Source organism: Artemia sp. Qi Xiang Cuo, chromosome 1, assembly GCF_049724085.1.
Source record: "Artemia sp. Qi Xiang Cuo chromosome 1, ASM4972408v1, whole genome shotgun sequence".
NCBI lineage: Eukaryota > Metazoa > Arthropoda > Branchiopoda > Anostraca > Artemiidae > Artemia > Artemia sp. Qi Xiang Cuo.
Window position 1 is genome coordinate 19,287,501 of NC_142794.1, and position 16,036 is coordinate 19,303,536.

Sequence of the window (16,036 nt, forward strand, 5' to 3'; positions counted from 1 at the left end):
AAACATTATCGTCTAGAAGGGAGAAAACCATACTTAAAAAAAACAAAAAAAAACAAAAAACGCACAAGCAGGATTCGAATGCAAGACACTCAATTTCGAAGTCGAACGCTGTTACAACAGAACTGCACGTTTAACAAATATTTGTTATATTAGTGATTTTACCTTAATTGTGTAGCTTAAGGGGGCTTGAACGAGTAACATACGAGAGGTGTTCTTGCAAACCTCCAGGTACGGGTTTTGAACCATAATTATTACAATAATGATTTCGTTTTATGCTTCCAAGCTTTTCTACTTAAGAAGTGACATCAAAAGTATTGTTTTTAGTGCTATATCACACTTACGGATGTTAGACCTGATAAACGTCACGTAGATATGAGCAATAGCTTTCAAATGAACCATTAAATGTCACTCTAAAAAGTACTGGTAGTCAACTAGCACCAGCTTTTCCACTTGAGACATTTGCACCAAAAGTGCCGTTTTTAGTGCCATTTTGAACTTGCTGATGTTTGAATTTATAGGAAGGAAGTAGATATGAAAAATTATTATTTTATTCTTTAAAATTATATTTTATATGAGCTGCTAAAAATCTGTCTAAATACCTGCGATACCAATACGACTAATAACATGCCAATACCGATACGAGTGATATCAATACGTCCGATACCGATATACGGTTCAGCCCTTTTCCCAGGGACTATGGAGGGTCATATCATCACCAAAACCAAATATATTTGACCTTTGAACTAAATTGAACAAAATGGCTATCTCAAAATTGTGATTGGGTGTCTTTGGGGGTGGGGGGAGGGGGCCTTTCGAGAGGGGGCTAGTTACCCTCCAATCTTTTTGGTCACTTAAAAAGGGCAGTAGTAAATTTGATTTTCGTTCGAATGAGCTATTACACATCTCTATATGACAATCTGGTCACCCCCTAGTCTCGCTGGAAAAAAAAAAGAAAAAGAAAAAAAAAACGGAAGACACAACAGTGCTACTTGACTTAAGGCTCCTGCCGCGTTGGGGGCGGCTTAGAGACCGTCGCAACTCTGCTCCTCCAGGCTGACCGGTATTCTGATAATAGTGGGGCCTCGTCGATAGCAATGTTAGCTATCTCAAGGAATTTGTTGAGGCTATCCTTCCACCTTGTCTGAGGTCTGCCCCTCGGGCGAGACCAGCCATGAGCTTTAGCATCAAAATCGTAGACTATTCGGGCTGGGGTTGTCGTCGGCATACGCAGGAGGTGTCCGAATCATCTGAGAGTACGATGCGCTATTTGGACGGAGAATGGTACTTTGGAGGTGAGTGCGAGCAACCTTGTGTTGCTTATAAACTTGTTCCATCGGAGTCCCTTAATCTGACGGAGTTGCTTCGTCTTGCCGACGTCGATCGTGCTGAGGATTGTTGATTTGAGAGGCCCGGTTTCCGCCGAACAGAGGAGGACCGAGCTTACGGATGCATTATAAATACCTTCGTATGCCTAGATATATGCGGCATTCTCCAGAGATTGTTGAGCCTTCCGACGATAGACGAGGCTTTTGAAACTCGGCTGCACACCTCTTCCACTATAGAGCCGTCATTAGACAGCACGGAGCCAAGATAAGTGAAGTTTTTTACAACCTCACAAGGAGCTCCGCAAACCGTTCTGTTCTCAGGGGGCGAGACTGGGCTTGGGGGCTCAAGGGCCATTATCTTCGTCTTAAGCCAGTTTATTTTCAGCATCAGTGCTACCCATGCATAAAAGTCATTTTCATTGTTATTACCAGAGGGGGGTTTTAATTTCTCTTATATAGGTTTTTGATCGTGCTGATTCCAATGGCAAACTTTTTATTTTGATCAGATTTTTTTGTCGAGGGGTTCCAGACTTTTTTCGAAATCACCATAAAATTTCTTTTGCAATGTACGTTTACTCTTAATACGAACTGAAATAATAGTTACCTTTCCTGAATCAGTGTCAGATTTCAATTCTTTTTTATTAGAATGTTTTTTTTCTAAATGCGTTTTTAACTTTTGGTTACTAAGGGCTGTGGTTCGCTCTTTACTAGATTGCAGCTACCAACGCAACCATGATTCCCGAGAATATTTTGGTAAATAACGCTGTTAGTCCAATAAGAATAGTTAGTCCAATAAGGTAATCGCCGAGGGAGGGAATAAAGTCCGGCCACCGGGAAAACTAGTGGTCTATTTTATCAGTAATGAAGGAAACAAAGGTTTTTTCATACCTGGAGGTAAAGCAACGGACGGGGGACAAGATAGGAACGGGTGGAGAAACAGTACATGGCAGGCGCTGTCTGGGTGGGGATTGTCTTTTGGGTAAAAAGTTGTCGGTGCGGTTTATTATTACATTTTTTGCAAAACGGAGGCCTCTTCTGTGCTCAAGAGTTTCCCGCTTGGCCTTTTTTAGAAGGCCTATTGTCTCTAAACATGGCCTTTAATTATTTTTTTCAACTGAAAGTAAGAAGTAAAATCAAAAACTAAAACTAATAGAAATTATTACGTATATGAAAGGGGTTGCCCCCTCCTCAAAACCGTGCCCTTAACGCTAAATTTTGGCTTTTTCCTAATTCCTTAATAATGAATACTGAAACAAAAAGGCTGCTCAATTATTATTGTAAGATTTTTTTTAATTCTATGAAAAACTTTAAGCGTAAAGAGTGAGTTCTTGTGGAGAGAGCAACGCTTTGATATACGTAATAATTTTTGTTCGTTTTAGGTTTTGATGTTGCTCCTTACTTTCAGTTGGGAAAACTTGTTTTTTTTATTTAATCTAAAAAAGAAGTGTCTTTTTTCCTTGAATTCTTCCTTCTTTCATATTCTTATTTGAGTGATAAAGGCAGTTTACGAGTTCCAGGGAGGGGGAGCAGGGCCGTGCTTAGGATTTTTGTTCGGGAGGTGGGGGTTACAAAAGAAATTTAGGTGGGGGGAGGGTTTTGAGTGAGATTAGGGAAAACCCGCCCAAGTGGCCCTGAGGGGTGGGGGGGCAAAAGACATAAGCAATCATGAACTGCTTGGACAGTCTTGCCACATTCTTGTTGCGGCATTGTGCAACTTTCACTTGTTGCGATTTATTTTTAGCAGTTTCTCTGTTGTTTCTCGTATATTATCACAATAGTAGGTTTTCGATATGATCGATACTCATACTGCTTTATTGCATTTCAATCCTCAGATAAAACGATAGCATTTTTTTTCTTCAAAATTTTACTATCTTCAGCATCACAGAGGAGCAAAAGAACGGGAATAAAACGCCAAAATCCCTCAGATTCTTCCGGAAAATCGCGACAATAGGAGACAAGGGTAAGGGATCCCACAAGATCACCGATAAACCAACTATTAACTTTTTCATGACATCGGAATCGGATCATCTAGTCTAGTGTCTGCATTTTCTTAGGACTTCAATTCGCATCCTAAGCTTTGATGCCATAGGAACCCAGCTTCAGAATTCAAAATATAGTATAACCCATTCAAATTCAAGCTGTTCCACTCCAAGCCTTTTATTTTGGTCAGGATGTTATTGTCGTTCCATCCCCCCCCCACTTAAAAAAAGAAAGAACTAGTTAAATCCGTGAACAGTGGCAAGGCCAGGATCTTACTTGGGGGGGGGGGGCATCAGTCTACCTATAACAGAGTCATGAGAACAAGAAGTGTATTGATAATGAATAAATCCACCAATATTTATATATAGACATATAACAAATTATGTAAAAAAAATTATTGTTAACGTTATGACTTAATAACCTTAGCATATTTGAATAGTATGCTATCAATAGATTTGGAACTAGATATGGAACTAGATAGTAAAAACATACAAAACACGTTACATTTGGAACTAGATCGTAAAAACCTATCAAACACGTTACATTCGGGCTATAATGATATACAATATGGAACTTAGAGCCTAAATGTCTAAACCATGTCAATAGATCTGATGGTACATAATTTATTCATGATAGGTGCTTGCAAGATACCATAGCTATGAGGCTCTAGCAACCAATCCATAGCAACCAGATTCAATATAAGGAGTGATTTCACTGTAATTCCTATTTGTAAGAGAATCGAATTCAGAGAGAGAGAACAGTTTTTTTATGCTCTATTATTTGACATTATGATTTAACATTATGAATTGACATTATGATTATGCGCCACTCACTCAAGTTTACGCTCTGTAAAATTCGAGAGCACACCAGTTTTTTCGTTACTTTAGAAATAAACTTGGGCTATAGATTTGCATATTAGGGGGGGGGGGTAAAGTATCGCGAGTCTGCATGCAAAATGTGTTTTGTACAATTATTCTGCATATTAGATAGATAGATAGAGAATTGTATTTTAAAGCCAACATACGGCCATTAACATAGCAAAATAACATAAATAAAAGGAACAAATAACTCAAGCTTTAATCATCGATCATCATAAAACACTTAAGTGAAGCACTACGTTAACCTAATAATAGTACTTAATACTTGGAAAATCGGTCATTGAAAAAAAAAACACTCAACACTTGGAAAAAACACATAAAAAAATTACATTTCATTTATACTGGGATTTTTTTCTTTCTTTTTTAGTTAAAAATATTCCAGATACCTCGCTATTCTCCTGTAATTTTTTAGTGGCCATACCTAGAAAGGAATTACTTTCTGACTTTAAACTGCCCAAATACTTTACTTACTGCCCAAATTTGGAAAGCCTTATTTTCCACGGGGGGGGGGGGGGTGTTTTCCGGAGGGATATTTTCCACAGGGGGATATTTTCCGAGGGGTGGGGGGTATTTTCCGGGGGGAGGAGCCGGCCACCGGGAAAACTAGTGGTTTATTTTATCAGTAATGAAGGAAACAAAGGTTTTTTCATACCTGGAGGTAAAGCAACGGATGGGGGAGAAGATAGAAACGGGTGGAGAAACAGTTTATGGCAGGCGCTGTCTGGGTGGGGATTGTCTTTTGGGGAAAATGTTATCGGTGCGAAGGTGTATTATTACATTTTTTCAAAACGGAGGCACAACGTTCCTCTCCTGTGCTCAAGAGTTTCCCGCTTGGCCTTTTTTGAAGGCTTTTTTTTCTCTACAACAGGCCTTTATTTTTTTTCAACTTAAAGTAAGGAACAACATCAAAACCTAAAACAAACAGAACTTATTACGTATATGAAAGGGGTTGCCCCCTCCTCAAGACCTCACTTTTTACGCTAAAGTTTGATATTTGTCCCAATTCCTTATGAATGACTCCTGAAACACAAAGGCTGCTCAACTAGTATAGTAAGATTTTTTTAATTCTATATAAAAAAAAACTTTAAGCGTAAAGAGCGAGTTCTTGAGGAGGGGGCACCCCTTAAATATATATAATAATTTCTGTTCGTCTTAGGTTTTAATGTTGCTCCTTACTTTTGATCCAGTGTAGAGAGAGATGTGACTCTTCACCTCCATTCCAAATGGTCCTGCACAAGCATGACTGCTTCTTGGACATCAGTACCAATCATGGAGAGATACTGGGTAAGGCTGTCCCTGCATCTGAACCGGGGTCTTCCACAAGGGCGCTCCCAGCCATGTTCAGGGGGATCAAAATTTCATTCTAATTAAATAAGGGTCAACTTGAAAGTCATTAGATAGATTTTCTACTAGTATATATTGGTTGATTAAATTAAAAGCTTTTTATGTCAGTCAACAGCGATAACATTGAGCCAGGTATTGTGTTTTTGAGTGTGTTACATATTGTGTCCATAAGGTGAACAAGATAGTGGGTTGTAGATGTAGAGCATAGGTTTCCAAATTGTTTTTGGTCAACATTTGGAATTATCTTTACTTTCAACCACTCAGCTAAAAAGCTTTCATATAACTTGGAAAAAAATGGAGTAAGAATAATGGGACAGACACCATCAAAATCTTGCTTGTTACCTTTCTTTTTTACGGGAGTAATAAAACCTAATTTCCAACAATTTGGAAATTTACCAGTAGATAATAGTAAGGACAAAGGCTCTGAGAGATTGTCAGCAAAGGCTTTAATTAGTACAATCGGGATGTCTAGTGGACAAGTACTGCACTTTTTAATGTTCTTAATTTTTGCCTCCACATCCAAGGGCAAAATAACAGGAAAATTGAGAGAGCACAAATCACAAGGAGTGTCAAAAGAAAGGGGAGGGTTGTTCTGATCTATGGAGGAAAGAAATTTGCTCAGATCATTGGCTGTAACTGAAGGGTCTTCTTGGATATGGAAATATATATTATTATGTATTTTCTCACTAATTTTCTTTATTCTATTATACCATTGTTTTGGCTTTGTAGAAAATAAATCCTGGACTTTACATTTGTAATTTGAAGAAGCAGATTTACATATTTCTTTTTTTATATGTTTATGCAGTGAATTAGCTTCGAATGCTATACCATTCTTAAGTAGATTCATTTTAATTCTAATTAGCTTTTTTAATTGGCTTGTAATATACGGTTTGTCTTTAGAACATGTTTTTACTTTGTTCTCGGGGAAGGAATCTATTCATTTAGTTTTGACTAGATTTTGGAAGTAAGATATTTTAACATTGATGTCATTGTCGCCCTCCTGAGCCAGGCAGTTTTCATTAGTAATCCAAGATCCGAATATGAAAAGGCCATCGTTGAAAATTGGACGATAAGAGAACTCAGTAACAGAAAAAGTATGATTAAAGCTGTGGAGAGGGTTCATTAATAAACAAAAATGGTAGCTTCCTCCTAACGGGGACAAAGGGACAGGAGGGGCATAGAAAGCCTGCATATTGGTGCAAATCAAATCAACGGTAGAATTTCCTTTGGTTGTTGGTATTTTTTCTATCTGTTTCAAATTGAGGGAACTACAAAGAGACTTTAACTTTAGATCATTAGCATCACCTACTAGGACAATAACAGTGTTTGGGAATTTGCAGAGGACAAAGTCAGCACTAATGTGGAGTTGCTGGTAGAATTGATGTCTTTGTGCAGCATTTTGATTTGGAGAAGAATAGAAGCAGCAAAACCCAATCAAATTAAAAGGGTGTGGTAAAACTTTGGGTCTTACACTTACCCAAATGATTTCATTGTAATCTGAAAGGTTAGGAGCATGAATTAATTTAGGAAAGAGATAATTATTTACAAATAATATTATTCCACCTCCCTTTTTACCTAGGGGAAGATCATGAGGACGAAGCCTAATGGATTGGGAGTGGTTATTCATTTTCAATAAATTAGGGCTCTGTGCTTGGACCTCAGTTATGGGAATTAAATCAATTTTGCAAAATAGGTTGATCCAAAAAAAAAAATTAGGGGAGGGGGCGCAAGATAGGTTGATCCAATAAACTTGCGTTATCGGACTGTCTCATAGACAGTGGGTGAGAAATAATGCTCAAAATTTGTTTTAATGCCTCTTCTAGCTTGTTTTTTTAATTCCAACAAGGCAAACATTGGTTTAGGGAAGTCAGGTTCAATAGTGCATATTCCGGTTTGACACCCAAAGTCTCTAAAAGGGGGATTCTGATGCGTAGAGTCATCATTTCGAAGACTTGAATAAGGTTCGGTCTGGACTGATACCTCACGTGAGCTGGTGTGTAAGTAACTAGTGCCGCAAAGAATAGAAGAAGGGTTAACAAACAAAGTGGTGTTATCCTCAGTCTGACTAGAAGCCTCTAGAGATGGGAGTGTCTCTTCTTGACTGGGGCATTGGAAAGATAGGATCTTCTTCTGTGACAGGAGGGCCAATGGTGATTCATTATTAAGCTCTTTAAGGATAGTGAGAATCCTAGCTCTTGAATTAGGAGAACGTGGGGTACGAGGAGAAGGTAGAAATGGTGAATTTGAAGGATTTACCTGTAAGATTGAACTGTTCTTTGAGTAACAATCAGGACACAACCAGTTATCAGTCCAATTAATTGCATCAATTTTTGCACACTTTTCAGTTCCTGCGTGAAATGAACAATTGAACCCTCCGCATTTCACTGAGTTGGAAAAAACTCTTAGTCTGCACTCAGGACAGACCAGCCTCCGTCTAACCAAAACCATATCTTCTAATTTTATTACACCAAGAGGTTAACAGCCCGACATATAAATCCCTAGATGTTCACAGATCGGATGCTAGAGAAAGTCAGCAGTTGGGTGTTTGAGACGAAGTAATACCAGTTGACCCCTTTGATTCATCTTAGGAAGTTTGTTTGGGCCACATCTATGGCATCACAAACAGAAGCAGCTGCCGGCCCAGTTTCAGCACCATAGAGACCCCCCCCTCAACAAAAACAAGACTTTTCCTCTGCCTATATTATGATTCTAAAAATGTAAAGGCAAATAGACAGTCAAGACAAATTGTGCCTGAATGGTTTTCTACTTCAACCGATCTATGAACACTGGGACTTGTGGGTGTACGTTTCAAATCAGTAACTGACAAGCTAAGTTGCTGCGCTTTTATTGGGTTCTCTTTAGCTTTCTTCCCTCTTTCGTAAAAAATTGCAATCCCTTTATCCCTGGGAATAATTGCTAAAAATTTTGACCTAGCCAGGTCTTGACAAAACACTAGCCAGGTCTTGTTTGCCAAGCCAAACATGTCCATTTTTTTACTAAGATTTTTTCTGCTAAAGCTAGTGTTGTTTCTGTTAAACTGGTTTTCTACAACATTTTCTAATTCTCCACACCTATATAGTTGCAAAATCTTAGCTTGTTTGTTTTTATAAAGATAAAGAGTACTCACTTATTCAGCAGTGTTTGCAGTATTCCTAAGTTGGGTCTGCTTCTTTTCTGCACAGGTAGTATTACTTCGAAGTTTTCTTCTTCTTTTAATGATTTCCTCAAATTTTAGAATTCTTTTTCAGTGGCTTAGTTTGTTCATCGCATCATTTTTTTGTTCTTTTTACCATTTATTTATCTTTCTGCAGTTAATGATGGATAGTTCTATTAGAAATCAACTTACAGCAGATGGAACATCAGTTGTTCTTGAAAACCTTGTCAGAGAAACAATTTTAGAGGTAGGCTACTTTTTCTGCCAATTATTACTTTTTAACATTGTTTTAGTGTTATTCCAGTGATGATTCTGCCAGTCCTTTCGTTTTTTTTCTTAATCTTGTGTAATATCTGAAATATTTAGATTATGCAATACCATAATTATTGGGTTATTCTATAGTTTTAAGTCACATTTCTATTTGTAATTATGTGTGATTTGCTGCTGTTTCTTGGTCCATACCTCTTTCTTTAGCTGTTCAGAGTCATTTGTCATCTAGTGTAATTTTGCCCATATCACAGACACTAAAAATTAATGCTTCCTTCCTGTCTATTGATCAACCCCTCAGACATGCTAAACCAACATGTTTTTTGATTCCATTGTAATTTTGCTTTGTCTTCTAGCCACAGATTTCGTTGAGCAACATTTTCTCTTGCAATTCAATGTGATTTTTGGTGTTTTATAGTTTGATGCCTTTTTCTCTAGCTGTTCCGAGGGATTTTTGCTGTTCTTTGTTCCATACCTTCTTCTTTATCTGTTGAAACTCATTTCCCATCTTGTGTAATTTTGCATGCGTTATAGATACTAAAACCAATACAACCACTCCTAGGGAAAAAACTATATAAATTATGCTGTTGAAATGTTTATAAACATAGCGTCACTCACAGGAGTTTTTTCCCAAAATTAGGGCTCTGACCAACTTCTCTCAAACTCTTGACCTAGATAGATTTTTTTTTCAGCCCAGAAAAAAAAAAAAAAAACAGAGAACAAATATAGGCTATTTATACCAACGTCAGTCATGTGTGTCAGTGGTTGATTAAGATAAAGACAACTTGTAAATTTAAATCAAAACTGTCCAGATTGTCTGAAATAAGCATTTGTGTCTAAAGACTAAATATAAGACTGAAAAATACCTAGATCGTCAAGTAATAGAGGGGGTTTCCAAATGTATTATATTAAACTGGTGGTTTTGCGTGCTCTTAAAACAGCTCAAAATCTGCACTGAAAAGAATTAATTAATATGTTTTAAATTTTTCACTTCAGAATATATTGAGGCTCTGTGCACCAATGGACTCAGTCCAAAATGTCAGCTTATTCTGAAAAATTGCCATTTTGCAATTTCTTGCAAAGAAATTGAAAAGGCATTAATACATTTTGAAGTTCATATTTTTCCTGATTTGACACCTAAAATTATACAGATTTCAAAAAGTAATTTCTTTTTCTGAAAACCGGACTAAAATGCACTGTTTAAAACTCAAATTTTATCTTATTTATCTTTTATTTTTGTACCAAGATTCAGCTTGCTGGGTGACAGGCTTGTTACCTGTTTGTTGTTAAAAAGAACCAGTAACTGAAACATCATAATATGTTTGACACCCTATGTGCCAACAATGACTCTGGAGGATGTTCAACCATTTTCTATCACACTATTTTACCACTGTACTAAGTTTTCATTCGCTCATTTTGACGTATGTTTAATAATTTGTTTCCTTATAGTAAGCTATAATCTATACAGTTTAAATGAGTTTCAATTTACACTCCTACCTCAGTTATTCATTGTATAGGGTTCCAGCTATTTTTGAAACAGTTGGCTTGAGTGACATGTTTTATTTTTATCAACTAACGTGTCTATTATTATCTCGAGTGAAGACTTGAGGAATTATTTAGTCATAGGTTGTATATTTTTATTATATCACAGCTCTACTACCCAAAGAGCCAGTCAAACAATACGTGTGAAAAAAAGCGAAGGCCTATAGGCCTTTTATGATATAGACTTTAGGCCTATAGGCCTATAGGCCTACTCTTTTATGAAGACTGGAGATTTACTCCTCTTTCTCAAACAAAAAGTTGATAGGTTCTAAATTCAAGAATTCATATTCTAAATTTTTCAATCAGCAATAAACTCTAGGCTTGACCCTGTTCCTGAAATTGGGCAATTTTCCCTGTGATACTCATAAATGCCACATTTTAGCTGATTAGGGACAATGAAAATAGAAAGATCTAAGTCTTTAAACTAAAAAATATACATTTCAGGGGAACGACAAAAACTGGGAAAACGAAAAAAATTAGTAAATTATACGTAATTATACGTATATAGTAAATATATTAAATAATTATATTAAATATATAAAATAATTAATACATTATATTAATAATAAAATATATAATATATTAAATATATAAATAATTAGTAAATTATACGAAAAAATCACGAGAAAAATCCCGTAATTTAGGAGTATGATCAACGGCATGTTTTTTTCTATTAAATTAAATTGTATATTTTAAAATTTGATGATATTGTTATATAGATTGTTTTGTTGCATATTTTTGTATATTTGTGTGTTTTGTTTCATAAAATATTATATTATTATAATATTAGATAAAATTTATTTTTGTTATTTATTAATTTATTTACTATAAATTATACTCTTTATGAAATTATCATTATTATTAATTTTTATCATGGAAGATCTATTCTTTTTTTAGACTACTGCTGAATCGGTTTCGTCAACAAATGAGACGTTGCGAGTAAATGTTTTCCCTCCTCACCTTAGAGACACGTCGTATGACATATGGCTTCATTCATCGTACGCGATTACCAACGAGGTAGGTAATTCAAGATCTTGGGTCTTGAATGTAACTAACAACTTAACTAGAAGCCAAAATTGATCAATAAGTGTACTGCTTACACGTTCTTTCAAACTCGAATATCGGTAAAATGGGTCAGTTTGTTCTAGTGCATCACCAAATTTATTGAATGATTTCTCACAAAGAGCGTTGAAGAACATTGCAGATGCCAAACAATTTTGAGATGTGTGCAAACCCATTTATTTATTGGGTTTGCGCGGGGAGGGGGGGGGAGGGAATATGCAAGATACCAGGACACGACTTTTTCCTATTATTTCCTCATAGGTGTAAATTTTCTTTGCGTGGATCCGAGTTCATGTTATATCCAATATACATTAATGCATGCTTTATCGCTTGGGTATATATGTGTGCGTGAGGAGGCAAACGACTCAGGGATGGTCAAAAACATAGAACTGAGTACATATTCGTGATCTATGTACCAGATTTTCGTATTACCGACTTTTTAAAAGGGCAAGTTCACCATCAATTTCACCGACCGGTTTTGGCCGATTTTTTCTATGTTCGAGAGATTTTTTTCCGGTTCGAATGATGCCAAAATCAAAATTGTTGCAATTTGTTCACCCCTAAAATTAATTTAAATTGACTGTAGCCTACTACTATGGACAGATAATAAATTGTCCTGTATTTCATATACCATTTTCTTACTGATTTTGTTTGTTTGTTTTTATAACAGGAAAAACTAAAACAAAGTTTTGAAAGCCAAATATGTAACCCTCCATGTCGCTTCAACGGTGATAAAGAAGAAGTAGCTCCCACAGTCACTGGAAAATTAAGTCAGCAAATATCTTCACAAGCCAGAAAAATGGTTGAATTTCTTGAAAAGGCTGAGTCAGATATACAGCAGAGATTAGAAGTTACGTCTGCAGAACAACAGACTACGAAAATCCGTCTGCAAAACGCGCTGACTGAACTTGAAATAACAAGGGCTGAAATGGTTAAAGTACAAAGGGAAAGCGTTAGAAAGCTGGCTCTCGAAAGGTATTAGTTTTTTTTTTACTTTTTATATATTTTAGTGACGGATTAGGTAGTGGTAAAGTTCTTAGCTATTTAAGAAAAAAAAGTACAGATGTGCATTTATATTGCTCCGAAATTACAAGCCTAATAAAAAAGAAAATTATAGTTTTTATTTGATTTGTCGTGGAAATTGTAGTTGATTCAAAAAAAAATATATGAAACGGAAATAAGAAATCCCTAATTTTCGAGAGTTTTTTTTCGAGAGTGTTACTGTAATTCCATTTTGTGTGGAAAAAAACACATTGTTTTGCCTTTATCATCTCGGTTATTAACCTTCTTAAAAAGCTCCCTTCTTCAACTCTTCATCTTTTTATTTTAATACTAAATGGATCGTAAAATAATATTCTCGTCTTTCTCAGAATTCGTTTTAAAAATTCAGTTTTAGAAGAAATGTTAAGAACGCTATTAAAACCTAAATTGAGCTGAAATTAAAATAAGTTAACAAATCAAACTCAAAAGGAACAGAAATGATGAGCGAGCCTACCACCCCCTCAAATTCTTAACGGTGGATTGTCATTTGTTTGGTACTGAATTAAAAACATTTTTTTTTTTTCTGTTTTAATCGTAACAGTGAAGTTAAAACCATTCATACTTCGAGGAATTTCTTTTCTGTATTCCATTACATTTAAAATAAACGATGTGGTTTTATTAGGCTTGTGAGCCTAATAAATATTAGGTTTATTATTAGGTTTTTTATTAAATTTTATTAGGTTTATGTGCAATTAATTTTCAACAATGCATTCCTCTTTTAAACGGATTACTTTGGAATGTATAGAAAATCAATTGGAGAAAATTTAGTTGATTCACTGTTCAAAATATTGGTGCAGTAAAAAAAAAAGATTGTTACAACAATTTGGTGCGTTTTTGAATTTTATTCAGTTTTTGAATTTGACAATAATGAAGAATGTGATTGTTTTTAAACTTTTTTTGATGTTATTTTGTGTTTTATTTTGACTCTAAAATACAACTTCAACCCAGCCGAGCTTGTGTTGGCTATTTTAAAAAAAAAACTTATCTTGTCTTACGCCAAGATACAACCCTTTGACAAGTTAGATGTACCTAATGTCTTTTGGTTTAGTGCAATGCCTCCCTCAAAATTTCCTGAAATTTTCAATTTAATAACCTTGGCCATTTGTGGAATATTGTAGACACTTCTGACAACATACATACACTTTGCCATTTTGATAAGCAGGATTGAGTTAAAATCTTTTGATTTGGTTCAATAGTTGTAGTTGAATTAGTAGAAGTTGCAGTAGAATTTGCAGTCGCGGTTGCAACTGCAGTAGTAGTAGCAGTACTACTAGTAGTATTCTGAATAGGAAATTGTAGCAGTTGAAGTCACACGTTGTTTTATGTGTAGTTGCAAGTTTTCTCCCTCGTAGTTGCAAGTAGTAGTAGTTGTAAGTGGTCACAGCGAAAGTAGCAGTCGAGTTGTATTTGTATTTGCTGTCTTAAGTAGTTACAGTTGCAGTCTTAAGTTGTCGTAGTCGCAGTAGTCACAGTTGTAAGTAGTTGTTGTCGAAAGTAGTCATAGATGCAAATAGTCATGGTCATAAGTTTTTGCAGTCGCAAATAGTCGGAGTCGCAAGCAGGGATAGTTGCAAGTAGTGTAGGTTGTAGTCGCTGTTGCTAATATCTGCAGTCACAAGTAGTTATAGTCGCGAACTGTCGCAGTCGCAAGTAGTTGGAGTTGCAGTCACAGTAGTTGTAAAAATAATGGTCCTGAAGGTTTCAAGTTAAGACCTTCAGCTACTCTCAGCAGTAAAACCTTTATTGCTTATGCAATATCTTACCATTCCATCATTGCTACCTTGAAAATCACCATGCTCATAGTGTTTTTTGATTTTGTTCAACACTCCCCATCAACATCTCGTCAAATTAGTCACAAGTAGGACTAGTTGCAGTCATAGTCGCAAGTTTTCATAATTAGCCACAGTTGCAGTCATAGTTGTAATAATGGTAGCTGTAGTAGCGGTGGATCTGGAAGTTTCAAGTTAATACCTCTAGCCGTTCCTAAGATATTGTAGATCCCCATATTGGAAATCTGGATGCCCATAGAATACTTTGATTCAGTTCAAAATCCCTTCCCCCCAACATTCCGTGAAGAAACAAAATGTTTTTTTTTGAAAATTGTGATCAGTGCTGGGGAGGGTCCATCCAGACAAGTTGAGAAGGGGCTGGCTGTCTGCTGGTCAATTTTGAATATCGCCCTGAATATGCTATGCAAGTTCTGATATATTGATGATATATTTCTATATATTGCCATTTCTGATATATTGATGATTCGCCCCTTTGACAAAAAGCATGTACATAATGGTTTTTGATTGACAAAAAGCATGTACATAATGGTTTTTGGTTTTGTTCAATATTCCCCTCGATATTTCCCGTCGTTTGTCACAAGTAAAAGTAGTTGCAGTCACAGTCGAGAGTTGTAGCAGTCACAGTTGCAAGTAGTCGTAGTCGAAGTCGAAAGTAGTCGCAGCTGAAGGTAAAATAAAAGTTCAAAATAGGGATAAAATCCTTTTTAATAGACAGTGTATAGAAAATTCACAAAAAATACCAGATATTTCTGGAAAGGCAGCGTGGTCTCCGAAATTATCTAAGATGAAGGTAATCGCCGTCACAAGTAATCTTAGTTACAGTCACAAGTAAATGAAATAGAAATCACAATAGCTGTTGCAATAGTAATGGCCTTGAAAGTTTTAAATTTATACCCTTACCTGTTTCCAAGATATTGTAGCTTTTTGTTAACCTGGACGTATGTAGTTTATTTTGATTTAGCTCAACATATCCCTCAACATAACTCAAAATTTCGCCTCATTACCCTAGGCCTTTTTTGTAGCACAAAAAATTAGACATCCCCCCAACCTTCCTAATGATAAATTCTGCATTTTTGGAAATGGACAAATTGCATAATTTACATTCCTTGCCTTGAGCGCTCTGGGGGGGGGGGGGTTGGTGGCATCCTCGGAGGAATACTTTTTAGACCTTTTGACTATTATGAACAAATTGCTTTTCAAAATTTCTATCAGTGATGAGGGGAGAGGGTATTTAAAGGGCAAGAGTGGCTTGTTGCCTTCCGACTACTTTTCAACATCCCCCCTTAACATAACCTGAGAGTTTCAACTTAATATCCTCAGCCGTTCTTAAGATATTGTATAGAATCCTTTTTTGATAGTGCACATAGTGTTATTTGATTAATTTTAACATTCTCTGAAGTTTCACCTTAATACCCTTTGCCTTTTCTAACACACCCAGGATCAAACAATTCTCCTTTTTCTAATGATCAATCCTGCATTTAACAATGGGAAAATTGTACAATTTGCAGCCCTTGTCCCGCAGCCGTGGGGGTATGGTATCCCCGGAGGCAAACTTATTAGACCTTTTGACTGCTTGGAACAAAATGGCTTTTTAAAAATTTGATTATTGTTGAGGATAGTAGTACCTAAAATAGACTGTCCCCCTACCACTCC

General features: G+C 36.1%; 2 protein-coding genes across 4 annotated transcripts in view; both read left to right on the forward strand.

Moving 5' to 3' along the window:
- Positions 1–16,036, forward strand: part of LOC148956083 (mitochondrial import receptor subunit TOM70-like) — a 390,465-nt gene that overhangs the window by 144,938 nt on the left and 229,491 nt on the right. The gene's annotated exons all lie outside the window — the stretch shown is intronic.
- The window catches only part of LOC148956085 (uncharacterized), a 46,992-nt gene continuing 39,798 nt past the window's right edge, over positions 8,843–16,036 (forward strand). For all 3 annotated transcript variants that reach the window (XM_089092764.1, XM_089092724.1, XM_089092817.1), the window contains exons 1-3: positions 8,843–8,928; positions 11,388–11,507; positions 12,223–12,527. In XM_089092764.1, coding sequence (XP_088948890.1) covers positions 8,845–8,928; positions 11,388–11,507; positions 12,223–12,527 — 509 coding nt within the window. In that variant the 5' untranslated portion in view covers positions 8,843–8,844. The remainder of the gene's footprint in view (positions 8,929–11,387; positions 11,508–12,222; positions 12,528–16,036) is intronic.